Here is a 27850-nt window from a genome sequence, read left to right on the forward strand (position 1 = left end):
GACTCAACGGGAGGGTTCCCCCTCAGCCACTCCTCAGACTCCTATTTGTATGTGACAGTAACTCTTAACGCAACAATAGCTTGATGGCATTAGGGTGCACTGTGCACTGGTGTCTACTAGAGCCTTATACTCCTGTGGGTCTGATGTGCCAGGCCATTGAATCCACACAGTCCAGTAAACCCAGTTGTCCCTTTCCTCCACCTGGCTGGAGGCAGGGCCCCTCTAGTCCTGGTCATAGTATTCATTACCCACTTCTTGTACATTTGAGTCAGGAGGTCTTTCATGCAAATCAGGAGTAAGATCAGCCCTTCTACTCTGTCTGGGGAACTGTCCACTGGAAACCGGAGCAGCAATTTTCCTGGAAGAACCCCCTTTGGTGATTGTTTTTCCTTGCAACTCACATACCCATGCCTCTAGGGTCGAGGTAGGTTTTCCATCCCACTTCCTCATGTCCTCTCCGTGGTCATGCAAGTAAAACCACAGAGTGCCCCGTGGGTGTATCCTCTATATCCTCTCTCTTGAGCAGAAGAACGCTGACTCCTAATGGCTGAGATGCTGGTCTGTACAGGTGGAAAGTAGGACCTATCCTCTTTGAGTTGCTGGACCTTCTGGGACAGTTTCTCCACAGCTGAGACAAGGGAGGAAGAGATACTTTCTTCGTATTCCTGGAGCTGGCTAGCCACTTCATGCACTGTCTTTTCAGTTCAGTATTGCCAATGAGTTGGCACATGACGCTGGTGCGTTCTGTACCAACTTCTGCCACATGGATCGTGTGCACTGGACTTCATCTGGATCTTTGGATAACTGCTCATTGTTTACATCACCATAAATCACCTCCAGCATGGCTAATTCCCTCATGTACTGGATGTCTCTCTATGGTGGTCCGTTTGCCTCGGCGATATATCGCCCCATTTCCCGGGGCGGTATATAACATCTTCCTTGAAGGGATATCTTTCCTTCATACCTGACAGGAGCCGCCTCCAGAGGCTGAGGACTTGTGCCCCTTTTCCAATCGCTTTGTCAATGCCCCTTTCCCTAGAAAGGGATCCCAGCTGTTTGGCTTCCTTACCCTCTAATTCCAGGCTACTGTCCCCGTTATCCCAGCATCGGAGCAGGCAGGTGACAACATGCTCACCTGGACGACAGCTGAAATCTTTTCGCATATCTCGCAGCTCACTCAGGGATAGGGATTGGGTGGTTTCCATCTCATCCATGAGTTCTTCCTCTTCCTCTCCCTGTGATGGCCCTGGTCTTTCATCCTCCCTTTCTAAATGAGCTGACTTTCTCTTCCAAGATTTCTTCTTCTGTATAGGCACGGCTCATACCGACACGAGTTGGTTCCCTTGTTCCCTGGTTCAACCGCAGTATCTGTCGCCAGGCTGAAGTAGCCGTGATGCCTGTCGCAGGTGGCTCTGGAGTAGCCGCAGTGCCTGTCGCTTTGTTGCCAGATCCAGAGAATCTGCCAGACCTTCTCTTCCCCTTGAGGATACTGAAGAGTGTTGAACAGGGCTCGGTAGGCATAGGCCAGGCCCCAGCACGTTGCAGTGATTTGTGTCTCTGTGGAATTGCCAGGGGGTGACAGCATACTTTCCCCAAATATTCTACTAATTTTTCAGGATTCTGCACTTTTTCAGGGGTGAAGTTGCAAAACACTGGAGGTGCCCACCATCCTAGGCATTTGCCCATGCTATCCCCCACACCCTGCCACTCATAACTATCCAGCCTTGGGGCAGAGCTCTGGATGGTATTCTTAATTAGTTGCTTAACCTTAAACAAGGGCTGAAACACATTCAGGAGGCATAGCAATAGGAACATGCTGGTTTGAACATCCCAAGGATATTCAGAATTCTAAAGGGCTATTGTAATTAGCCTGGAGAGGAAGGGGAAGATGGAGGAAGATTTCTCCCCCATAGATTGGCTCTCCGAGGAGAAAAGTTAAAAAGTGTAATTATCAATAATTTCCATAGATGGCTCCCGAAGCACAGAGGTGACAGCAATGCTGAGTACAAAGACGAGATCAATTTCATGACCAACAATTTTATCATAGCATAAGCCAGTGTTACACAGTGCAGCAAAGCGATAACCTTAATCCATCTCCCAGAGGTGATAAACAGCACACACATACTGATAAACAAATAGGGCAATACCCTAACCCTTGATACGGCAAGTAAGGTGTTACATAACACAACTGTGAGAACCAGTAAATCGACATTGTGACCTGTGACTACTAAACTAATATAATAAATGCTTATAACAAATTTGTTTTAAGACACTGATGTCAGATCTGTCTTTATTTGAACTCTTCGAGCCCCATGTTGGGTGCCAAAAAGGACTGTCGTGGTTTAGCTTCAGTCAGCAACTAAGCACCACGCAGCTGCTCGCTCACCCTCCCCACCCCGCCCCCGGTGGGATTGAGGACAGAATCAGAAGAGCTCAAGTAAGCAAAACCCTGGGCTGAGATAAGAACAGTTTAATATTTGAAATTAAATTAAATTAAATAATAATAATAAATTGTAATTAAAAGGAAAATAACAAGAGAGGGGGAGAGAGAGGAACAAAACCCAGGGGAAAACAAAAAAAAAAAGTGATGCATTGGCTCACCACCTGCCGACCGATGCCCAGCCAGTCCCTGAGCAGCAATCGCTACCCCCCGGCCAGCTCCCTTCAATTTATATACTGAGCATGATGTCATATGGTATGGAAGAGCCCTTTGGCCAGTTTGGATCAGCTGTCCTGGCTATGCCCCCTCCCAGCTTCTTGTGCACCTTGCAGAGCATGGGAAGCTGAAAAGTCTTTGACCAGTGTAATCACCACTTAGCAACAACCAAAACATCAGCATGTTATCAATATTATTCTCATCCTAAATCCAAAACACAGCACTATACCAGCTACTAGGAAGAAAATTAACTCTATCCCAGCCAAAACCAGGACAGGTCCTTAAATGCTGGTCACTTTTTAAGAGCCATCTTTTAAGACTGCAAGAGTAGGGAATTCCAATGTGTTGGAAGTTAAGCAAGTGGGGCAGAAGGCCGGCTTGGCTGAACAGGGATGTCCTTCTGGAATTTAGGCTGAAAAAGAAAGTGTATGGACTTTGGAAGCAAGGACAGGTGACACGGGAGGACTACAGAGATTCTGTTCGCCTCTGTAGTGAGAATATTCGTATGGCCAAAGCTCAACTGGAGTTGAAGCTGACCAATACTGTGAAGGACAACAAAAAGGGCTTTTTTAAGTATGTTAATAGCAAAAGGAGGACTAAAGAAAACACTGGTCCATTACTTGATGAGGTTGGTCACCTCACAAATAGGAATGAAGGTAAAGCAGAGACGTTTTGGGCTCCACAATATAAGAAGGATATAAAAATATTAGAATGTGTCCAAAGGAGGACAACAAAGATGGTGAAAGGACTAAAGGGCATGACTTATGAGGAGCAGCTGAGGATACTAGGTTTTGTTCAGCTTAGAGGAGACTGAGGGGTGACCTCATTGCTGTGTACAACTTCCTCACGGGGGGAAGCAGAAAGGGAGATGCTGATCTCTTCTCTCTGGTGTTCGGTGATAGAACACGAGGGAATGGTTTACAGCTGTGTCAGGGGAAGTTCAGATTGGATATTAGGAAAAAGTTCTTCACTGAGAGGGTGGTTGGTCACTGGAACTAGCTCCCCAGGGAAGTCGTTCATGGCCCCAAGCCTGTCACTGTTCAAGAAGTGTTTGGACAACACTCTTAGATATACGGTTTAACATTTAGGTTGCCCTGTTTGGAGTCAGGAGTTGGACTCGATGATCCTTGTGGGTCCCTTCCAACTTAGGTTATTCTATTCTATTCTATTCTATTCTATTCTGTTCTGTTCTATTCTATATGTAAATTTTGTACACTGTTAGAACTATGGACTCATCAGAATATAAGTTGCTTGGAAAAAAGGAAATAAGATTTATGGATTCACTGGCTCACATTAACCTTAATTTTGTCACTTTATCCTTGCTCAGCAGAAAAGTGGTTTATAATAAGAATACGGGGTATCATGAGCTCTGGCATATGTCATGGGGAAAGAAATGGTCTCTGTAATTTACATTCTTTGCAAATCAGACCTGAGATTGCTGTTTCCTCACTATATAACATTTGGAGTTCTAAATTTAATTTATTATTCTAATAGTATTGAAATAAATTCATGGCACCTTTTTCATACTTTTCATTATTTCATATCTGAAAAGGTTTTGAGTGTGAAAAGCCCTGACTTTTTATGAGGTCTGATATGGCTATTAATACCAAATGAAGTTTAGATTTATGAAATCACTTCTATGCAGAGAGCTGATATTTTTGCAGTATTTAGAATAAGTTACTTTTGTATTATGATGTGACTCAGTAGGCATTGACCTTTTGATTTTTTTCACCTTTTAAAACACATCCGCTCCCACAAATATGGAATAGTAGTTTCTCTAAAATTTTCCTCAGAAAGTAATCTTTGGCGTTGAAATAACCATTCTAAGTTTTTCTTTTTAAAAGAGACTCAAATCCTAATTAGGAATGGAAGCAGGATTACAACCTTCCCTGTGTAATCTTCTCTGTAGCATCATAATGAATTCCATGTGAGTAGTGATGAGGAGGATAAATAACAATAAACAAAATAGCTGAGACAGACATGTACACTGGAAATGGCAGTTTCACATTTTATATGAGCATTGATTTGGTTGTGGTATTGAAATTTTTTCCTCCTCTTTTTTCTTTAAGCTCGCCATCATCTCCTGCTTCTGGCAAACCCCAGTGGAAACCATCTGAAGCAGATGAATTGTCTCTACCAAAAAGTAAACTGAACACCCAAGATGGGGTTCAGATTCTTGGTAGCCTGGGATCTTCTAACTGCACTCAGTCCAAGATAAAAGCTGAAGACTCAGATAAAATCCTGCACCAGTTGTTGGGGAAGGAAATCTCTGAAAATGTCTGTATGCAGGAAAAGCTAACTTTGCAATTTCAGGATGCTCATGCTTCCTCCAAGAATGTGAAGAAGATTCTGCCAGAGAAAAGGGAGCTGAAGTTAGCCAGACTGAGGCAAATTATGCAGAGGTCTTTCAGCGAGTCTGACACAAACTCAGCTAATTCTGAGGACCATAAGAACCTCCCTGTGAAAAGAACTGACAAACCAAGGCCTCAGCCCATAATGGAAAGTGTTGAGAGCACAGAGAGTTTGCACCTGATGATTAAGAAACACACTTCAGCAGCAAGGCACCACTTCCCTTTTGGCATCAGAGTTTCTAAGCCTGTGGATGGCCACAGTCCCTCCCCTACTTCAGAGAGCAGCAATCCAGATAATGAAGCCCAGTATCAGTCTGGTACTGGACCTCAGAGCCAGTTTTCTGGAGGCAACTCTTCATCCAGCACTGACAGTGCCACTGCTCAAAAGGTTGCCACAAGCCCTAAGAGCGCTCTCAAGTCTCCATCTTCAAAGCGCGGAACATCCCAATATTTGAAACTCAGAGTAAGCTTTGAGGAGCCCGTGGTGCAGGTGGAGCTAACAGAATCAAAACTGAATGAGGAAAAGGATAAAGACCAGGGCAAAGCACTTTTGCAGGCTCCACCCAGCACTGGAGAACCAGTTGGAGACCAGCTGAAAAGGCCTTTTGGAACCTTTAGATCCATAATGGAGACACTCAGTGGTAACCAGAATAACAACAACAACTGTCAAACAGCAAACTTGATCAAAACCTCATTGATGCTGCCTTTTACCTCATTAGGAAGGAAGATAGCAGATAGCAAGGCAAATCCAGAAACACCTACGAAAGGAAGAAACAAGACAGTGAGTGCACTGAAAGGAGGAAGTGCCTTTTTTTCTCTTTTTAACTAATGAATAATTTTGTCAGCTTCTTTTTCCTACCTTTCCATAGCAAAAGGATACACACAAGTACTCAATTATATTTGACCAGTAGAAAGCCAGTCCACTGTTATAATTTTGGAAGGCTTTTTCAAGGGGTGGCAGGTATTGGTGGCAGGTACTCTTAGTGCACACGGTACACTTGCTTTGTGTTGAAAGCTCTCCACAGACATGTGATTCACCTGGAACTGATGTTTGATGTTGCTCTGATGTCACAGTCCATTTGGATCTCTCAAATTTACAGGACAACATACTCTGTAAATTAAACTTTATTTTATGAGCTCATTAGGAAAACAAACAAACACAACAAGCAAGGGCTCAATCTCCTTTGTACAGACTAGTCTAACACATGAATTCACTAATTCATCACTTAATTCACAAGGCTTCTCACTCATAAGTTCTCTAATTCATAACTCGGAACTTGTAACTCGTGCACCTATGAGCAAAAGAAAAGAATTAGTTACCTAGCCAATGGTGAGAGTGCTCATCCTTCCTCCTCCATCACAGTGCGGGCATCCCCTGTATCACACCGGGAAGCATGAAAGCCTCAGCAGTTCAGCTGCTGTTGGATTCGCTTCAAAAGCTTTTTGGGTAACCTGATGTTGTATACCTTCCAGCTTGGAGGTTTGGTCTATACCATTTTCATGAGTTAGCAGATTCTGAAGAAACTGCCAGACAATCAATATGCAAGGATTATGGCTGCAGGAGACAGCAAGCTGCAGGTGATAATGGCTGCATAATGACCTTTAGCCCTTTCTGGCCACCTGTCCTGTCTACATGGTGCTTTTGCTTTGGCCTAATGGCACTGCTCCCAGCATACATCAGGCCTTAGCATGAGCTGGGTTAGCCAAAATCTGAGCAGGAGTTGAGTGAACAGTCATGCTCCACCCCCTTGGTAGAGACCAAACATCTAGCAAACCCATTGCCTTGGCAAGTGGAAGTACTGTTACTCCTCTTGCCTCGCTGGGAGTGAGGGTAGAGGAAAGTTTTGAGCACTTTCACTTAAGTCTGGCTTCACAATTTTTTGATCAGGTAACAATTGATGGTATATGCTCTCAAGATGGCGAGATAAGCAATAAACACAGATACACAAGCATACTAATAAAATAGAACAGAATAATATAATGATCATAGGATGTAACATAAGGTGCAATATGCCAGTTGCGAATGGTGCATATCCCATTAAAATGTCATACCAGTGATGTCCAGCAGTTTGTTCAATTTCTGTTGCAATTCTGACAATTCAGCCAGTATCGTGTTTGATAGCAATAGTCACTTCTTTTTGGTATGTAATAGCTTTTTCATAGCTGGTGATTAAGGATTCCAGTTCTTCAGTTTGAGAGTATACTGTCCCATATTGGTCCTAAGGGTACAGACCATGTTGTAGGCCAGTATTCCACCAGCATCGATGTGAGGTTAGCTTTATGGCTTCTATAAGTTGTCCACAGGTCTCTAGTGCTGTAACATCGCATGGGTGTTCTCAGGCAGGAGCAATTGTTTTGTTCCCATCATTCCACAGAACATCACAAAGTGACACCACACATATACAACATGGTTTTCCCTTAAGTACAACTGTGCAATTGTCATACACTGAGTCTAAATAATAGGTACCTGAGGATATATTACTTGAACATGGGTCTTGCATTACTAAACATTCAGGGCAGTACCATTCATGGTTTCCCCATTGTTCACATCCACGAGTATCGATTAGATTGCCTTGGTTATCCATCCATTTTATTCCTTGGACTGGTGCCCATATTCTATTAGCTACAATGATAGGAAGTGGGGTGTATTGGTAAATGGGTTATTCTTTAATTTTCTTATTCACAGTGCAGTAATGAATAGATCCATTTAACAGGTTACTTTTGCTTCCTACCTCTGAGTATACAATTTTGAGGAACCGGGATTTACAACTCTGGCACCAACCCAATAATAGGGTCCCTTAACACAGCGGGATTTCTACTATGGACCCAGTTGGCTTGTTCATATTCATTTGTAGCGAAGTTTTGCATAGTAACACGTGTTAGAAACAAAATTGTGACCACCAGTGTACATGTCCTTCAAAATCTGTTGGAGCTTTTTCTGTGGGTTAAGACTAATCGTCAGGGTTTTAGTAGTTGTGTCTATCCCCTTTACTATATCCATGGTCTGACCAATTATAGCTTGTTTGCTTAATTGTCCTAGCCTAGACATTTTATTATTAACAGTCTCCAAGTCCATAGAATTTAACACTCCTGTGCCCAATCCAGCAGCTCCCAATCCTGTTGAAAGATCCCTAACTGTGTGGGTTTTCCAGTAGGACTTAAGTCATTGATCTTATATAGGTATTGTCCATTGTGAGCAATTTGGATATACTTTACTAATATTAGCATTGTCCCAGTGAATCTTAAAGTAAAATTCACGTACTTCAGAAGTAAAAACTGCAAATCTTTCAGGAAATCCTTGGGCAACTATTACTGGTGGTGTAGTAGTGGTAGTGGGAATCAGGGAAATGTCAAATTGCATACTGCCCACTGTGGTGCATGAGCCTTGACTTTGATGGTTAATTGGCACACAAACTCCCATAATGAATTCCAACAGCTCCATTCCCAGTAGGCATTGCCATCCCTTGCTGGGGTTATCTGATATTGTTACATGTGTGCAATTGTGTAACAGGACAAACTTAATAGGTCCTTCAGTGGTATCGTGATCATATTGTAGGGCAGTGTCTCCATCTAGAATGCGAGTATTAGTCTCTCTGACCCAAGTCCAGGTTCCTGGATACAGACTACTAACACTTAAGCAAAAGGTAAGGTTAGTGTGGGTGGTCAGGTGGATGCCTTGGTTCTTGCTGCCCCACTGGTGGGTTTTGGATATGTTGGGTCTCACTGTCCATGTTACAGCAGAGGTTACCAACTTCTGTGGGTTTACTTGATTATTGCATAGTGCATCAACATTTATGTGGTAGTATGACAGATTTCCCAATGCAAGGGTTAGAATTGTCTTATATATGAAGGTTCTTATCTTTTTAGATGTTGCCAACATTCTCTCCAGTGATAACAAAGTTCCAGGGAATACTTAGTGTACTTTCTAGATGGATACTTCCCATAGTGTGCAGGTTGGATGAAGGCTTTCACTTATTTGTCCAGGAGGTCAATAGCTCCTAGGGAGGGAGAAAGAAGACTTAGGTCTTGGATCATATCCAAGCCTCAGTAATGATTAATTTCATTCCCACATGTAAAAGTCAGTTCTTGGCCAGCCAAGGAGGGAGACAAGGATGCTTAGTATAGAATTACCAAGGGAATTTATTCTCTCGTATTAGCTATGAGCATAGCGGTACCTAATGCATGGAGGACCCCGATACAGAGGACAGCAGGGTTTATATATGTTACAATACAGTTGTGTAGACCAATCAAATTACTCATGTTAAGGGGTGGACTAATCAGTTACTATTGCTCACATAATCAGTATGCACTTGTCCCATGCAGAATCAGTACGTGCTTGTCCCGTGCAGGTGGTGTGGATGTATGGTCAGTGATGTGTTCATCTTCATTGTTCTAAACCGATGTCCCATGCAGGTGGAGTGGTTTTATACTGGATTCTGGTCGATTGCCGTTCTGGCCATGGTTATATGCCTGGCTTTTTTGAAAGGCAAATCTTTTATTTTTTTATTGTCTGTATGGGGTGTTCTCAGCCGGTAAGAGCTGGCTTAGGTTGGGTCTTCAGGTTACATCGACCCTGAGGTAAAAGCTCATAGTCTCGGGTAGCGTTCGCTCTTCTAAGCAAGTCGTATTGCAGTTAGCGCCTTGCCTTTCACACACAGTATCCAGAGTTTCCTATATTCCTTTCCTTCGAAAGTGCTGCAAAGTGACCCAGCGTTTTCTGAGTGATGGGTGTTGAATTCTCACACGATCTCCTGGATGACACACCAAGGTGTTCAAAGCATCCTGCTGATGTTGGTTCAGCACAGGGGATTGTTCAAAACCTCTATCCAGATCACCAGTAGGAGTCTACCATGAGTTCAATGCTTGTACGGCTTCCCATAAGTTTCTTCCCTGATTAGTATTACCGTTTTGCCATTTGAGTTGTTGTTTAAGCAACCCGTTCTGTCTTTCTACTATACCATTACTCTGAGGTCAATAGGGTAAGTGGAAAGTCCACTTAATTCCATGCTTAAGACACCATTCCTGTACTATTCTATTTTTAAAATGTGACCCACTATCTGACTGTATCTCTTGTGGCTTTGGGTGCACAGCAAACCATTGGTTTAATCCTCCTACAGTTCCCAATCCAGATGCAGTGCGTGTCGGGTAAACATTACCCAAATCACTCACTATCTCAACTCCGGTTATAATGAATTTCCATCCTTCAGAGGTATGTGTCATCGGTCTGATATAGTCAACTTGCCAAGTACCCCAAAGGACTTGCCCTTCCCTGAGGTTTGCTTGTTGTTGACTTTTGACAAGATAATCCCTCATTTTGTTGTCTCACAAACAGGGTTTGTTACCCGGTGTGCAACACCCAATATGCACACAGAGCCGAGATATCAGTTTATTTCAGATTTTTGCGCAAGACCGGGTGCTAGGTGGTAGCTCCACAAAGCTAGCACACCGCTCATTCATGCAGGTACAATATTTATACAGTCTAGTTATATATATGCATAAGTAATTACACAAAGCAGTTTTCTATTGGTCTACATTTTCTTGTCTCAATCTTAAAGCTACAGTACTACTTTAATATTCTGCACATGCTCAAAGGTGAGGGGTCTCTGCTTGGGCCGGGGTCTCCAGCTCAAGGGGTGTGATTTTTAGTATTATAATGAGGATAGTTCTTGTAAGGGTGCTCCTTATCACACTTCTGCTAGCAGTTTCAGATTGTCCAAAAACATCTTACTTAGCTTACATATTTCTCCAGGATGTGCTTTACTCCCAAGGACAGTAATTCTTGATTAGTCATTCCATGTTCCAGTATGAATCCCCCTTATCAACTATCTTTAGAGCATTCATCATAGATAAGTGCTTAGGTCAGACTGATCTTCCATACGTACTTGTATAACACTGAATCTGATTGACTACAATTTCATTACAAAATCTACAAGTGGTCACTAGTTGAACTGCTTGTTGCTTATTAATTGGCCAGCATCATCTTGCTGCATGCTGATATAGGTCATATGCACCAGTGTGTCCCAACCATCCATGCAGCCATTTACCTAACCATTCAATCAATACTCAAGGTAGAGGAAAATCTTGATGCATTTTTACTGGCTAAGTGGTTGGCCATATTGTTCCATTTGGCCACCTGAGTGGTATTTTTCTGGTGTACGGCTACATGCCCTATAGCAATAGAATGGGAGTTCGTGATCTGGTATATTTGTTCCCAATATTCCCTTCCCCATACATCTTGATTCCCTACCTGCCAGTTGTGTTTTGCCCAGTTTCCTAGCCATTGTGTAGCACCAGCCCATACAGCATAGGAATCAGTGTATATGGCTGTCATGGTTTAACCCCAGCTGGCAACTAAGCACCACACAGCCGCTCGCTCTACTCCGCCCCAGTGGGATGGGGCAGAGAATTGGAAGAGTAAAAGTGAGAAAACTCGTGGGTTGAGATAAGAAAAGTTTAATAGGGAATGCAAAAGCCATGCACACGAGCAAAGCAAAGCAAAGCAAGGAATTTATTCACTACTTCCCATCGGCAGGCAGGTGTTCAGCCATCTCCAGGAAAGCAGGGCTCCATCATGCGTAATGGTTACTTGGGAAGACAAATGCCATCACTCCGAATGTCCCCCCGCTTCCTTCTTCTTCCCTCAGTTTTTAATTGCTGAGCAGACGTCATATGGTATGGAATATCCCTTTGGTCAGTTTGGGTCAGCTGTCCCAGCTGTGTCCCCTCCCAACTTCTTGTGCACCCCCAGCCTACTTGCTGGTGGGGTGGTGTGAGGAGCAGAAAAGGCCTTGACTCTGTGTAAGCACTGCTCAGCAATAACTAAAACATCGGTGTGTTATCAACACTGTTTTCAGCACAAATCCAAAACATAGCCCCATATCAGCCACTATAAAGAAAATTAACTCTATCCCAGCCAAAACCAGCACAATGGCCTGTGTGCCATTTCTAAGAGCTAATACTGTGGCATAGAGCTCTACTAATTGAGCAGAACCTTCTATTCGCTCAGTTACTACATATTCATCAGCTACAGATACAGCAGCAGCTGTTCCTTGCTGTTTACCCTGTATTTTGTGAGCATTCCCATCAGTAAACCAGACACCATCTGGTTGACGGGGGTTGAATTCAGGAACATCCTGGATAGGAGAGCATGGAGGCTCCATGTATTCGGTGGGCATTCCTATATGCTCCACAGCCTCAGTAACTTTATTCTCCTTAGTCAAGCCATCTGCAGTTACATAATGATGGATATACAGTGCCCACCTTTTTACAGTAGTTTCATGTGCTACACATAAAGGTAGTGGTTTACCACCAATAACAGGTTTAAGAATAGCTATTGGCATGTAGAATTTTATACTTCTTCCCTGAGTCAAGGGTTCAGCTGCTACTAGCCCTTCATAAGCTGCTAATAGCACCTTTTCAAAAGTCAAGCAATTGTGCTGAGCATTCTGCCATGATTTGGAGCCAAAAGTAATAGGGAGTTCCTTGGAACCGTTAAGCCCTTGTTGCCATAGTCCCCACCAATATCCCTTCTCTCCCACCTGGATATGTAGTGAGAGGGGCTGCATAGGGTGGATGGGTCTCAATGATTGATATGCATTCACATTTTCCTTTAGAAGCTTCAGGGCCTCTTCATGTTGTGGAGTCCATTCCCAGATTGCATTTTTCTTCAGTAAGTTATAGAGTGGTCGTACTATTATACTAAATCCCAGAATACGTGCCCTCCAAAATCCTAAAGTCCCTAGCACAGCACGCAACTCCTTTTTATTCTCAGGGATGGGTAACTGTTGGATTTCTTGTAGCACCTCAGCAGGAACTGTTTTCCTCCCACCTATCCATCTGACTCCCAAAAAGGTTACTTCCTGGCTGGGTCCTTGTTTCTTTTCTTCTGGTACCTCTACCCCAGTTGACTGTGGGTGTGTTATAATAGTGTCCATAGCCTGTTTCACAGGTTCTGCAGAGCGTCCACCTATTAAGACATCATCTATATACTGCACCACAGTAACCTCTTGTGGTAATTTTAATGTTTCTAGCTCTTTAGCCAGCGTAGCATGAGCAATGGTAGGACTGTGTTTAAAACCCTGTGGTAAGCGAGTAAATGTATATTGGAGTCCCTGCCAGGTGAAAGTGAATGTCTCTCTATCTGTCTCCAGTATTAGGGTCATAAAAAACCCATATCCTTCACATCTACTGTTGCCATTCATGGAAAGGCGTTTTCATTAAGAAAATTGACTATATCACTTTTACTGGGAACAGACACAATAAGTGTTTCAATGGCAGCGTTCAAGGTTCTGTAATCTACTGTTAGTTGCCACTTTCCATTAGGTTTCTTTACCGGACATATAGAAGAGTTGTAGGGGGAATGAGACTTGACAATGATTCCCTGTTCTTCTAGCTCCTTTATCAATTCAGTAACAGGACAAATGGCATCAGAAGGTAACTTGTATTGTGGAATATTAACTAGCTTGCTATGGGGTAAAGAAGCAGCTGTTTGCAACAGGTTAACAGTCAGGGATGCGTCGATGCATGGTAAACTGTGGGGCAAAGAGGGTGGTGTCCCTATTTCACATTTTCCCCATGAGTCCACCCATGACTGACCCTTCAATACATCCACACCTAATATATTACAGGGACCTAGAAGTAAAGTCGGGCGGATTGTCCGTCCATTAGACAGAATTAGTTTAGCCCTGACCAGTGGGTGGGTAGTGATTTGCCCATTAACGCCTACAAAAGAAACTAATTGCTTGCTAAGTGGAAGCTGTCCTTTGTAAATGTCCTTATTTACCATCGATATTTGGGCTCCTGTGTCAATGAGGAATGTTGTAAAGTAGCAATCATTAACTGCGACCATCATCTCGGAACTTGGATCCTTAGCAGAGGGAGTAGCGGCTCCCAGTACTTCCACTGATTCAAGCCCCTCCCCTGGTTTCCCCACATATTCGCGGTCTTTGGTCAGTTTGGGTCAGCTGTCCTGGCTATGTCCTCTCCCAACCTTTTGCCTACCCCCAGCCTACTGGCCTTTGCAGGAGGGTTGGAGGGAGAGCCTTGATGCTGTGCGAGCACTGCTCAGCAGTAGCCAAAACATTGGTGTTATCAACACCATTCTAGCTATAAAGCACAGCACTATGAGGGCTGCTATGGGGAAAGTTAACTCCATCCCAGCCAGACCCAATACATTCACCAATTACTGTCGCAGGCAAAACAGACTTGACTTGGGGAAAATTAATTTAATTTATTGCCAATTAAAAATAGAGTAGGATAGTGAGAAACAAAAACAAAACTAAAACCACCTTCTCTCTACCCCTCCTTTCTTCCCAGGCTAAATTTCACTCCTTCATTCCTCCTCCACACTCTTCTACCTCCTCCCCCACCGAGCGACGCAGGGGAAAGGGTGGAGAAGGGGGGTCGCAGTCAGTTCAGAACACTTTGTCTCTGCCGCTCCTTCCTCCTCACGCTCCTCCCCTGCTCCAGCTTGGGGTCCCTCCCACGAGCTGCAGTCCTTCAAGAACTGCTCCAGCATGGGTTCCTTCCACGGGGTACAGTCCTTCAGGAACAGACTGCTCCAGCGTGGGTCCCCACGGGCCACAGTTCCTGCCAGAAAACCTGCTCTGGCGTAGGCTCCTCTCCACGGGCCACAGTGCCTGTTAGGAGCCTGCTCCAGCATGGGCTCTCCATGGGGTCACAGCTTCCTTCAGGGCATATCCACCTGCTGCAGTGTGGGGTCCTCTACAGGGTACAGTATGGTTATCTGCTCCCAGGTGGTCCTCCATGGGCTGCAGGGGGACAACCTGCTTCACCATGGTCTTCTCCACTGCCTACAGGGGAATCTCTGCTCTGGAGCCTGGAGAACCTCCTCCCCCTCCTTCTTCACTGACTTTGGTGTCTGCAGGGTTGTTTCTCTCACATATTTTTTCCTCATTCCTCTCACAGCTGCTGCACAGCATTTTTTACCCTTTCTTAAGTATGTTATCACAGAGGTGCTACCAGCTTTGCTGATTGGCTCAGCTTTGTGCAGCGGTGGGTCTGTTTTGGAGCCAGCTAGAACTGGCTCTGTCTGACATGGGGGCAGCCCTATGTCTCTTCTCACAGAGGCCACTCCTTCAGCCGGCCTCACTAACAAAACCTTGCCATGTAAATCCAGTACAGGTGCCAAGAGGGAGGAGGCAGGGAATTGTCTTTGTTATGACCTGGCCCTGAGAGGAATATATCGGGGTCTGATTGTTTCCAGATATCCCCAGCTCAATCATCATCGTACATTTCACAATAAACTTTCACTGGGTCTACGGTAGTAGCTTCCAACAACCTCCTCTTGCACCCTTCAGCTTCTGTAGCTATGAGGGGCTGAAGTTTTGACTTGAGTAATTTAATTTGCATTTCTAATTGTCTACACTTTACTTCCCAAGTAGTCTTTCCATTTTCCTTTTCCTCATTTTCCTTTTTCAGTCATACATTTACCCCCTTTAACTCATCAGTTGTATCCGTTGCTGCTCTAAGACAACTGCCTAGTATCCAGCACATAGCATCTTTCCCTTTTCCCTTCCTTAATTTATAATCCCGCCACCTGGCAAACTCATGCCAAATATTATCAGCATTCGAGCAGTGGCTCTCCACCCAGGACAAGTCCCACTTGGGGTTTCACCATCCCTCTTTCTCAAATTTCTCTCCCACATGTTGCCATTCAGTGTTCAGTTTTTCATTCTTCGCCATGGCAGACACACATAGACACACAGTATCTCTACACTCACACTAAAATGATTTCCTCAAGAGGCACGGCAAAGCAGCTTGTGCCTGCCAACAGAACGTGTCCAAAAGAGATCCCACTTCTGACACCACTGAAATGTCATGGTCCATTTGGATCTTTCAGATTTACAGGACAAAGTACTCTGTCAATTAAACTTTATTTTCTGAGCTCATTAGGAAAGAAAGCAAACAAACACGACAAACAAGGGCTCAAGCCCCTTTGTACAGACTAGTCTAACACATTAATTCACTAATTCATCACTTAATTCACAAGGCTTCTCACTCACAAGTTCTCTAATCCATAACTAGCAACTCATAACTCGTGCACCTATGAGCAAAATAATTACCTAGCCAATGGTGAGAGCGCTTATCCTTCCTCCTCCATTGCCATGTGGGTGTTCCCTGTATCACACCAGGAAGCATGAAAGCCTCAGCAGTCCAGCTGCTGTTGGATCCACTTTTTGGGATATGAGGTGAAAGAATAATTTCAAGATGAAAATAAAGACAGAAAGAACATAAAGTAGGCCAAAAGGAGGAGGAGGAATAATGAATTATATACTGTAAAAAGTATGACAAAGTAATGGTAGAAAAACACAGGAAAATCTTAGGTATAGAGGAGGCAAAATGAGTATGTAAAAGAAAAAGGGGAAAAAGAAAAGTGGGAAATAGTAAGTATTCCATACTAATGGATACTGTAGATAGAACAATGTAATATCAGAATGTGGAATAAAATGAACATTTCAAATGAGACCTAATAGACTAGAATGAAGTGGAAATGCCTTTATTAAAGTTTACTTAGAATCACAATATGGACTGCATATTTGAGCCTTTTAACTCATGCATTGTCTAGTTGAACTGCTGATTTAACATAGAAGTATTTTCATAACATATTGGCAATTTTTTTCAAAAGGCTGATTCAGATTTTTTTAATGATAGAGAAAAAGACTAACTGTCTTCAAAGATGTTCAAAGATAGTAAGCTCATGAGTGGTTTTCATAGTTCCCTAAGAATTTTAAAGAGTTGGGTGTGGTAATTCTAACAGTATGCACACTTACACTGTAAAATGTAGTCCACATTTGCATGTCATTGTTGTCAAACATTAAAATTATAGAAAAAAAATACACTTTTATAGAAAAATTATAGAAAAAAAAATACCAGCTCAAAGGACCACAGCACATATCTTGAAGAGGTAACAGATTTAGCCTCTTAGTAACTTAAAAAGAAATCTGTTAAAGTGTTACTGTGGATATTTGTCTGCATGTTTTGATAGACTTCCATGCTATGCATGTGATAAGCTCAGTGCATGTTTTCAACTGATTTGATGTTGTACTTCCTTATGGGCATTTCTTCAGCTACACCAGTCTTTCCTCTAGCACGCTGAATGAAGAATGTCTGTGTAACTGTGCTTGGTATGTGATTATTGTCATGGTCTGTTTGGATCTCTCAAATATACAGAACAACATACTCTGTAAATTAAACTTTATTTCATCAGCTCAGTCAGTAAAAAAAAAAAGTCTCAACCCCCTTTGTACTGACTGGTCTAACGTGTGAATTTATTACTAATTTATTACTTCATCAATTCATGAATTCACTAACTAACTTGCATGCCTATGAGCAAAATAGTTACCTAGCTGACAGTGAGAGTGCTCATCCTTCCTCCTCCATCATGATTGCAGGTGTCCCCTGTATCACACTGGGAAGCACAAAAGCCTCAGCAGTTTGGCTGCTGTTGGATCCACATTTTGGGTAAGCTGAGGTATTTATACCTTACAGCTTGGAAGTTTGGTCTATACCATTTCCATAAGTTAGCGGATTCTGAAGAAACTGCCACAGTTACTCTGCAAAGATGCAGGAGATGATGGTTGCAGAATGGCCCTTATCTCTTCCTGTCCATTGTGTCCTGCATATGTGTTTCTCTTGCTTTGTCCTAATGGCGATGCTCCCAGCAGGCATCAGGCCTTAGCATGAGCTGTGTGTTAGGCCAAAACCTGAGCAGGAGTCGAGTAAACAGTCATACTTATGCATGGTGATATTTAGAATCTCTGTTGTTTAGTTTTCTCTAATTGCATGTTTGCAAAAATTATTCATAACTGACATAAATAGGATTGATTGATTGATTGACTGATTGTCGTGGTTTAGCCCCAGACGGCAACTAAGCACAACGCAGCCGCTCACTCACTCCCCCCGCGGTGGGATGGCGAGGAGAATTGGAAGAGTAAAAGTGAGAACACTCGTGGGTTGAGATAAGGACAGTTTAAGAGGGAACGCAAAAGCCGCGCGCGCGAGCAAAGCGAAGCAAGGAATTCATTCACTCCTTCCCATGGGCAGGCAGGTGTTCAGCCATCTCCAGGAAACCAGGGATCCATCACACACAACAGTTACTTGGGAAGACAAACGCCATCACTCCAAATGTCCCCCCCTTCCTTCTCCTTCCCCAGATTTATATACTGAGCATGACGTCATATGGTATGGAATAGCCCTTTGGTCAGTTTGGATAAACAATCCTGGCTGTGTCCCCTCCCAGCTTCTTGGGCACCTGGCAGAGCATGGGGAGCTGGGAAAAAAAATCCTTGACCAGTGTAAATACCGCTTAGCAACAGCCAAAACATCGGCGTGTTATCAATATTACTAAAACCCAAAACACAGCACTACACCAGCCACTAGGAAGGAAATCAACTCTATCCCAGCCGAAACCAGGACAGTATCCACCCCTTATTCTATACCATTTACGTCATGCCCAGGTTCTACCCCTTCTAATACAATTAAGTTCATTTAGTCCATGGCTTTGGGCTCCATCCGTCATAATAGTCCTTCAGGGCAGAAGACACGGTGTGTGGTGTTGGATTGTTGCATGTTGAAGCCAGTTCTGGTTCCATCACCACTGCACTTTGCTAGGTTTCATCAAAGGTCATTCTTCATTAATCTGAGTGATCCTTATTGAAAAAGTGATGACACATAGTATTATACAACAATTGACATTATACCATTTAGTTCATTGGCTATTCTCACCTAAAATCAAATCCCCTTGAGGTACACATCTGACTTCCCCATCCTTTCGCATTACCCACCAAGTGCACCCGGGTCCTTGAGCAAAAGCAATCCCACGAATGGGCTTGCCTTTGCCCGAGGCAGGAGTAACCCAGACTGTCTTCCCCAGCATGTTTTTTATGTGCACTACAGGGACCTTATCCCCTTCTACAGTGCGTAAAAGTTTTGATTGGGCAGGGCCAGCTCGATTGGCAGATCCTCTAGTGTTAACTAACCAGGTGGCCTTTGCTAAATGTGTATCCCAATGTTTGAACGTCCCACCACCCATTGCTCACAGTGTAGTCTTTAACAGTCCATTGTATCGCTCAATTTTCTCAGAGGCTGGTGCATGATAGGGGATGTGATATACCCACTCAATGCCATGTTCTTTGGCCCAGGTGTCTATGAGCTTGTTTCAAAAATGTGTCCCATTGTCTGACTCAATTCTTTCTGGGGTGCCATGTCGCCACAGGACTTGCTTTTCAAGGCCCAGGATAGTGTTCCGGGCAGTGGCATGGGGCACAGGATATGTTTCCAGCCATCCAGTGGTTGCTTCCACCATTGTAAGCACATGGCGCTTGCCTTGGTGGGTTTGTGGGAGTGTGATATAATCGATCTGCCAGGCCTCCCCATATTTATATTTCAGCCATCGCCCTCCATACCACAGAGGCTTTAACCGCTTGGATTGTTTAATTGCAGCGCATGTTTCACATTCATGGATAACCTGTGCAATAGTGTCCATGGTTAAGTCCACCCCTTGATCACGAGCCCATCTATATGTTGCATCTCTTCCTTGATGGCCTGAGGTGTCATGGGCCCACCGGGCTATAAATAATTCACCCTTATGTTGCCAGTCCAGATCCACCTTGAGCCACTTCAATCTTAGCAGCCTGATCCACCTGCTGGTTGTTTTGATGTTCCTCAGTGGCCCGACTCTTGGGTACATGAGCATCTACGTGACGTACTTTTACAACCAGGTTCTCTACTCGGGCAGCAATATCTTGCCACAATGCTGCAGCCCAGATGGGTTTGCCTCTGCGCTGCCAATTGTTCTGCTTCCATTGCTGTAACCACCCCCACAGGGCATTTGCCACCATCCATGAGTCAGTATAGAGATAGAGCACTGGCCACTTTTCTCGTTCAGCAATGTCTAAAGCCAGCTGAATGGCTTTTACTTCTGCAAATTGGCTCAATTCACCATCTCCTTCAGCAGTTTCTACCACTTGTCGTATAGGACTCCATACAGCAGCCTTCCACCTCCGATGCTTTCCTACAATACGACAGGACCCATCAGTGAACAGGGCATATTGCTTCTCATTTTCTGGTAGTTTATTGTACAGTGGGGCCTCCTCAGCACGCGTCACCTCCTCCTCTGGCGATATTCCGAAATCTTTGCCTTCTGGCCAGTCCATAATTACTTCCAAGATTCCTGGGCGATTGCAGTTTCCTATTCGAGCTCATTGTGTAATCAGTGCAACCCACTTACTCCACGTAGCATCAGTTTCATGATGTGTAGAGGGGACCGTCCCTTTGAACATCCAGCCCAGCACCGGCAGTCGGGGTGCCAGGAGGAGTTGTGCTTCAGTGCCAACCACTTCTGAAGCAGCTCGAACCCCTTCATATGCTGCCAATATCTCTTTTTCAGTTGGAGTATAGCGGGCCTCAGATCCTCTGTATCCCCGACTCCAAAACCCTAGGGGTCGACCTCGAGTCTCCCCTGGTGCTTTCTGCCAGAGGCTCCAGGTAGGGCCATTCTCCCTGGCTGCAGTGTAGAGCACATTCTTTACATCTTGCCCTGCCCGGACTGGCCCAAGGGCTACTGCATGAACTATCTCCTGTTTAATTTGTTCAAAGGCTTGTCCTTGCTCAGGGCCCCATTTGAAATCATTCTTCTTCTGGGTTACTTGGTAGAGAGGGCTTACGATCAGACTGTAATTTGGAATATGCATTCTCCAAAAACCCACAACGCCTAAGAAAGCTTGTGTTTCCTTTTTGCTAGTTGGTGGAGACATGGCTGTTATTTTTTTAATCACATCCATTGGGATCTGACGACGTCCATCTTGCCATCTTATTCCTAAAAACTGGATCTCCTGTGCAGGTCCCTTGACCTTACTTTGTTTTATAGCAAAGCCGGCTTTCAGGAGGATCTGGACTATTTTCTTCCCTTTCTCAAAAACCTCTTCTGCTGTATTGCCCCATACGATGATGTCATCAATGTATTGCAGATGTTCTGGAGCTTCACCCTGTTCCAGTGCAGTCTGAATCAGTCCATGGCAAATGGTGGGGCTGTGTTTCCACCCCTGGGGCAGCCGATTCCAGGTGTACTGAACGCCCCTCCAAGTGAAAGCCAACTGTGGCCTGCACTCTGCTGCCAAAGGGATTGAGAAAAACGCATTAGCGATATCACTTTTAGCATACCATTTGGCTGCTTTTGACTCCAGTTCATATTGCAGTTCCAGCATGTCTGGCACGGCAGCACTCAGCGGCGGTGTGACTTCATTCAGGCCACGATAGTCTACTATCGTCTCCACTCTCCATTAGACTTTCGCACTGGCCATATGGGACTGTTAAAAGGTGAACGAGTCTTGCTGATCACTCCTTGGCTCTCCAGTCGACGAATCAGCTCATGGATGGGAATCAGGGAGTCTCGGTTGGTGCGATATTGCCTCCGGTGCACCGTTGTGGTAGCAATTGGCACCTGTTGTTCTTTGACCCTCAGCAACCCCATAACAGAAGGGTCTTCTGAGAGACCGGGCAGGGTGGACAGCTGTTTAATTTCCTCCGTCTCCAAGGCAGCTATACCAAAAGCCCACCGGTACCCTTTTGGGTCCTTGAAATACCCTCTCCTGAGGTAGTCTGTGCCAAGGATGCACGGAGCCTCTGGGCCAGTCACAATGGGGTGCTTTTGCCACTCACTCCCAGTTAGGCTCACTTTGGCCTCCTATACAGTCAGCTGTTGGGATCCCCCTGTCACTCCAGAAATACAGATGGGTTCTGCCCCTATATAGCTTGATGGCAGTAGGGTACACTGTGCACCGGTGTCCACTAGAGCCTTATACTCCTGTGGGTCTGATGTGCCTGGCCATCGAATCCACACAGTCCAGTAAACCTGGTTGTCCCTTTCCTCCACCTGGCTGGAGGCAGGGCCCCTCTAGTCCTGGTCATAGTATTCATTACCCACTTCTTGTATATACAAGTCAGGAGTTTCTTCATTATAATCAAGAGTAAGATCAGCCCTTTTACTCTGTCTAGGGAACTGTCCACTGGAAACCGGAGCAGCAATTTTCCTGGAAGAAAAACCCAAAACACAGCACTACACCAGCCACTAGGAAGGAAATCAACTCTATCCCAGCCGAAACCAGGACACTGATTGATGAATGAGAGGGGAAATAGATGAACAGATGAACAATTAAATCCCTAGGAAAACAGAAATTTATGATGGATTTTTGCTGATGTTACCAGTGAACTGGCTACAAGATGTCAGTTCTAAGCAAGTATAAAAAATAGTTGTACTCATAAATCCACTAGGGATTTTAGCTCATATTGGCTGAGTATCAGCCTTTGCTGAATGGAAGTCAAGTACCAGATGAGAATGGAAATTAAGTTTCCTCTCATGAGGAGAACAAAACCACCACATTTCTTCTCTAAATGTACAGAGAACCTGAGGCAGAATGCTGTACTTTAAGTCTGTTTTACGATTCTTGAATAGGCAAAATGGGTGCCTGTCATTTGTCTACCACATGCTGCTCTGTAGCCTGAGAAACTTAAATATTAGAAGAACATCACCATCACGTGCACTACAAGTCCCTGGACACAGTCTGAAATTTTCTCTGGATGCTCTGGGGAGACTGTAATTATAATTTCAGAGCTACTTTGCAAAAGAAAATGGTGTAATTTTTGAAGTTTTAAACCTTTGTAGATGGTTATATTGAGAGGTTGTATTACTGGACACAGTCCCCAACCCATTTTAATACTAGACCCTTATATAGGGGATTTTATTAGCATGTTCTGAAATGTAAAAGCATTATATAAAAACTACCTAGAATCAAATGACATTCTTGTCCACCAGTTTCCAGCTACTTTTTCAGCTTCAATTTCTTTTGGTTTTTTTTTTATTGTCTCATTTAAAATACTCAGTTACATCAAAGCTTTGTAGTTTACTTTTTCAAATTGGTCACAGCTTAGTAGTAGGAATTTATATTAAATTTTCCAGTGTCCTTTTAGAATTAGATACACCCTACTTTTCTTAAAATCCTAGAGTAAATTTCAGCTGTGGAGAAAGGGTTGAGATTTTTTTTCCCTTTTTGGAAGGATTGGATAGTTTCTTGTGTATTACAATTCCAAGCAAATGTTTGTGATCATTTCCATCTTACATGTATGCCAATTAACTGTTCTTTCCCACACTTTAAATCATTTGAGATTTGCAATACATTAAAGTAAGCACTAATTCACCTTATCAATACAAAGCCCTGTATTAGCTGGAGCTAACAACAGCTAAAATGCTTCGTGCATCTGGGTCAATCCGCAAAATCTACCATCAGGGTTCTGTCAGATAGTAAACTGGGCATGCTTCTAAAATAGTAAATGGGTCTCATATAATGAATTTCCCACTATCAGATCTAGTGCTGAATAAATTACAACTTTAGTACAAATATGCACTCTAGAATGAGGTTGTTTATGTCTAATAAAAGACAATGGTGGCACATGCACCAGAAGATATTAGAAATTTGGTTAGTAATTAGTATTATTAGTAATATGTTTCCCTCAGGTCAACAGGCACAGGGGGCAATTGTAAAGGGCATGTCTGTTCTGCATCATCACCTAGAGTGCTGCACTAGCTAAAAATGACCCTCTTAAAGATCATAGTGCAACTGTAGAGCTGCAGAACTGGAGTGCCTGGGCAGCCTCTACATAGGCAGAGCTATGGGGACTCACCCAAAATGTCTGTCAGCAGTGCAAAGCTAAGCTAACGCAGTAGTTAATTGATGCAAATTGTCTTAACCTTAGAAAGCATCCTTTAATGTAGCTCTATGCTTAACACTAAACATAGTGTTGATAACAGTAATGCATGGTAAGTGTCAAAAAGTTATGGCAAAAAATTCATTGTTCCTGTTTTACCTCCTCAAACTCAATCCTACCAATTCTACTTCCTCCAATTCTATATCTTTTGCTCTTACTTTGGGTGTGCAAGCCACAATAATTGAGGTGAATAGAGGGGACTTTAAAATGAAATGATCCCTCATGCCCTCTTATTAGGACCTGCAACTGTGGTCCCTGAGAAGGTCAGCTTTTGTTAAATCCTGTAGTAACCACAAGTATATCTAAGCATACTAATTATCAGTCTTTTGGGGATATTTGGCTCTTTGTGGTGATTGTAGACTGGAATAAATTAGAGCAATACTCTGGTTTACAAGAATCAGACTCTCAAATATGTGAGCTTCGGGCAAACTTTTTATACACATACCCTTGCCCTTTGCTGTGGGTTTTTAACCTCCCCCCAGGATTTCTCCTTTGCAACAACAAACCAACTAGTCATGATTGTATCATAGGAGTTTTACTGTTAAGCAGTAATAAATAAAAATGAGACTTTTAACCTCTTTGAAAGTTGCTGTGGGCTGGATGCTTAATCTAAAATCCTTCAGCTGAAAGATTAATTTAAGAGGAACAGGTTGGGGATTCAGTACAAGGGTATATGAAAGAAACTGTAGAAACTTAGATGCAACAAATGTTGAGTGTTTAGTTTATCTTTAACTGGAAAGCTAAAATTTTGGTCACATACACAGCAGATAGTTTTGAAAAAAAATTTTACATAGTGTGGAAATGAATACTACTACTATAGAGAAAGGATCCTCATCTCTGTATCTAATAGAATCTTAATCATTTATATTAAGATTTTACCTAAATTACAGTGTTAAAAGAGATATAGGCCCTGCCTCAAAAAGATTTACTGCTTGCAATTTTTCCTACTGCCTGTACCACCATCTTCTACTTAAGCAAACACATAAAGTAAGTCCAATGAATCACCTTCTGAAAGTTTTTATTTCTCTCTGTTGATTATTAATGTAGGCCAGATGATTAATTTTCAGGCAGAGTCAGGAAAAGACAGGATATATCTGATGTTAGTTGTAATCAATCTTTTTATCACTATTGTACTTTTCATTAAAGGATCTAGGAATTTTTGGACATTCTGTCCATTATTACCAGAACATTTTGACAGTGTCCTAATTCATGCTGTGACTTACAAAGCTTCTTGTCTTTCCATTGATTTCCAGTTTTGATTGCAGAATAGGAGATAAAAGAATGTCATTAAGAATCCACAGTATTAGGAAATATTGTGCGTAGTACGTGTCTAGAGAGAGACTCAGAGAGAAAGATGAATTCAGAGTTCAAAATTACTAAACTGGATAAAACAACATAAAAAAAATACAAGACAAATCCGTCTATGTTCTTAGTGTTACCATGAGTAATTTCCTTCTTTTTCTTTCCAGGCATGATGACATCAATAGGAAAAGACAAAAATCTTACATTCAAAATGTACTGAAGAGACAGAGCTGCAGGAATTCTTCCTCTAAACCACATCTCATGATGTCTCACTTTGTTTGCAATGCCTGATATATATCCTTTTGGAAAACACTAATATGAGACATACTCCTCACCAGCAAAACAGCAACTGTTAGGATGCCTTAATTTGTAGCAGTTAGACCATATACAAAACTTTTTTATGATATTTGTGTATATGTAACTTGTTTGTAAGCTGTACTATGTAAAGGCATGGGTGAGCAAAAGTAACAGTTTGAAAATTATTATGACACAAGCAACCTCCAGAATGTTCATTGGGCTACAGAACACATTTTGTACTACTTCTATTGCATGGATATATTGTCATAGTTCTTTATTTCCCTTTCTCAATGACATATACTGTAAAAGTTTCAGGCAGGACTCGGCCTGCTTATCTCCTCAATGAGACCAAGAGACTTTTTACCAGGGCTTGTAGTGATAGGACAAGGGGTAACAGTGATAAACTGAAAGAGGGTAGATTTAGATTGGATATAAGGAAGAAATTCTTTACGATGAGAGTGGTGAGACACTGGAACTGGTTGCCCAGAGAAGTTGTGGATGCGCCATCCCTGGAAGTGTTGAAGGTCAGGTTGAATGGGGCTTTGAGCAACCTGGTCTAGTGAAAGATGTCCCTGCCCATGGCAAGGGGTTGGAACTAGATGATCTTTAAAGGTCCCTTCCAACCCAAACCATTCTATGATTCTATGAAAAGCAAAATGTGAAGAAATCAAGAAATGCAATTTTAAATTACCATTTATTGTTATTTTGCTGAACACTGGTAATGTGTTCAGAGACGTTCAAATCACCCAGTGATCTGTTAAGACCCAGTCCATATTCCCTCAAAGTTGACATGATCCTTTTATTAAATGCACTTGGACCTTTTGGAAAAAGAGAACCTTCAATCTCTTATTGAATTCACTCCATTTCTTGTAAGCTATCATTACGTTCTGTTAGGTATGTCATACAGAACAAGATCCAAAATCAGATGACTAGGCAATCCTTACTTAACATATGTATTTATACCTAATATGTAATCAATTATTTTGATTATACTGATCAATTTCCATTTGAAGACTGCTATGGCTTGGTGAGAAAGATCCCAATACATGACAATTTATTTTACTAACTGCTCTAATAAAACAAAGGGAAGTCATAGGAAGTTTGCCAAAGAAATTTTTTATCCCAAGGAAAATGTACTACAATGCTGCAATTATACAAATAAAATGTATTAGGTGTATGTGGCAAGGTTTTGGTAACTGAGGGGGAGTGCCGGGGTGTCCTCTGTGGAAAGAGGTCAGGGGCTGCCCTGTGCTGGACACAGCCACTTCTGGCCAGTTTCACAACGGCCCAACCGCAGGCCAAAGCAGACTCAGTCATGGGCCTTTGTGATGCCTCTGTGAAAACATATTTAAGAAAGGGCAAAAAATGCTGGATGGAGAGAGGAGGAGGTAACAAAAAGTGTGAGAAACAGTAGTGCGAACACCAAGGTCAGTGAAGAAGGAGGGGGAGGAGGTGTTCCATGGTGCTGGAGCAGAGATTCTTTGCAGCCCATGGAGGATCCATGCCAGAGTAGATTTTTTTCTGACAGGAAGTGCAGCTCATGGAGAACCCACATTGGAGCAGATTTTCTTCCTGAAGGACTGCAGCCTGTTGGGAGAGCCCATGCCAGAGCAGGGGAAAAGTATGAGAGGGAAGGAGCAGCAGAAAGAAACTAAGCAGCCTTCCCCAAGCTTTAGGTATCGAGGGCTGCAAAGGTTATTTATTTCCCCCATTTTTTTCAACACTGCTGAAAATCAAAGTTATGTGGGCCCTCTTCCATCACTGGAATATTATGGGGTGGACAGCACAATGCTTGAAGAGAAAAATCAGTTCTTAGCATGGCGCCCAGCGAATCAGGAGAAGATTTTGACTTGCAAAAAGAACTGAGTTACTATTGCCAACAAGATGTAAAAATTTTGAGGGAAGCCTGCCTATCATACAGGAATGAGATTATGGTGAATACCCGTCGCACATTCTATGAGAAAGAGGACAGTGAAAAGGTGAAGGTTTATCACTGTATAGAACCCTTTCAGTATACTACACTGGCCTCTACTTGCATGTCCATGTAGCAGTTTATGTTCCTTAAACCTAACACAGTAGTACTCCTCCTTCCAGATGGCTATTGTCAGAGGAAAAAGAGATATTCAGCCCCCTCTATTCAATGGCTTATGTACGTGGCCAAAAAAGGAAAATATTCAAATCCATCAAGCATTACAAGATGGTGAATATCAAGTAGGATCGTACTTCTTAGATGGCTATGCAGTCATTGATGGGGTGCTGACAGCTTTTGAATTTAATGGGTGCTTTTTCCATGGCTGTATCAAATGCTACTGCGAAAATGACTGGAATCCTCTGGGGTGGAATCCCCTCAGATAGGAGGATGATGCATATATTAACATGCAGCAGGTCCTCAAACAAGGGGATGTCACTCAGCATGACCTTCCTGTGCACAGATCACCAGAGTTTGTCATGTAGCTCTTTT

At 43.0% G+C, this 27850-nt stretch overlaps 1 protein-coding gene across 6 annotated transcripts in view; it reads left to right on the forward strand.

Moving 5' to 3' along the window:
• The window catches only part of LOC142403050 (synphilin-1-like), a 141977-nt gene extending 114811 nt beyond the window's left edge, over positions 1-27166 (forward strand). For all 6 annotated transcript variants that reach the window (XM_075489180.1, XM_075489182.1, XM_075489183.1 and 3 more), the window contains 2 exons: positions 4726-5788; positions 25260-27166. In XM_075489180.1, the coding sequence (XP_075345295.1) occupies positions 4726-5788; positions 25260-25265 (1069 nt within the window). In that variant the 3' untranslated portion in view covers positions 25266-27166. The remainder of the gene's footprint in view (positions 1-4725; positions 5789-25259) is intronic.
• The last annotated feature ends 684 nt before the right edge of the window (positions 27167-27850 follow it).

The sequence above is a fragment of the Mycteria americana genome, assembly GCF_035582795.1.
Source record: "Mycteria americana isolate JAX WOST 10 ecotype Jacksonville Zoo and Gardens chromosome W unlocalized genomic scaffold, USCA_MyAme_1.0 Scaffold_32, whole genome shotgun sequence".
Taxonomy (NCBI): Eukaryota; Metazoa; Chordata; class Aves; order Ciconiiformes; family Ciconiidae; genus Mycteria; species Mycteria americana.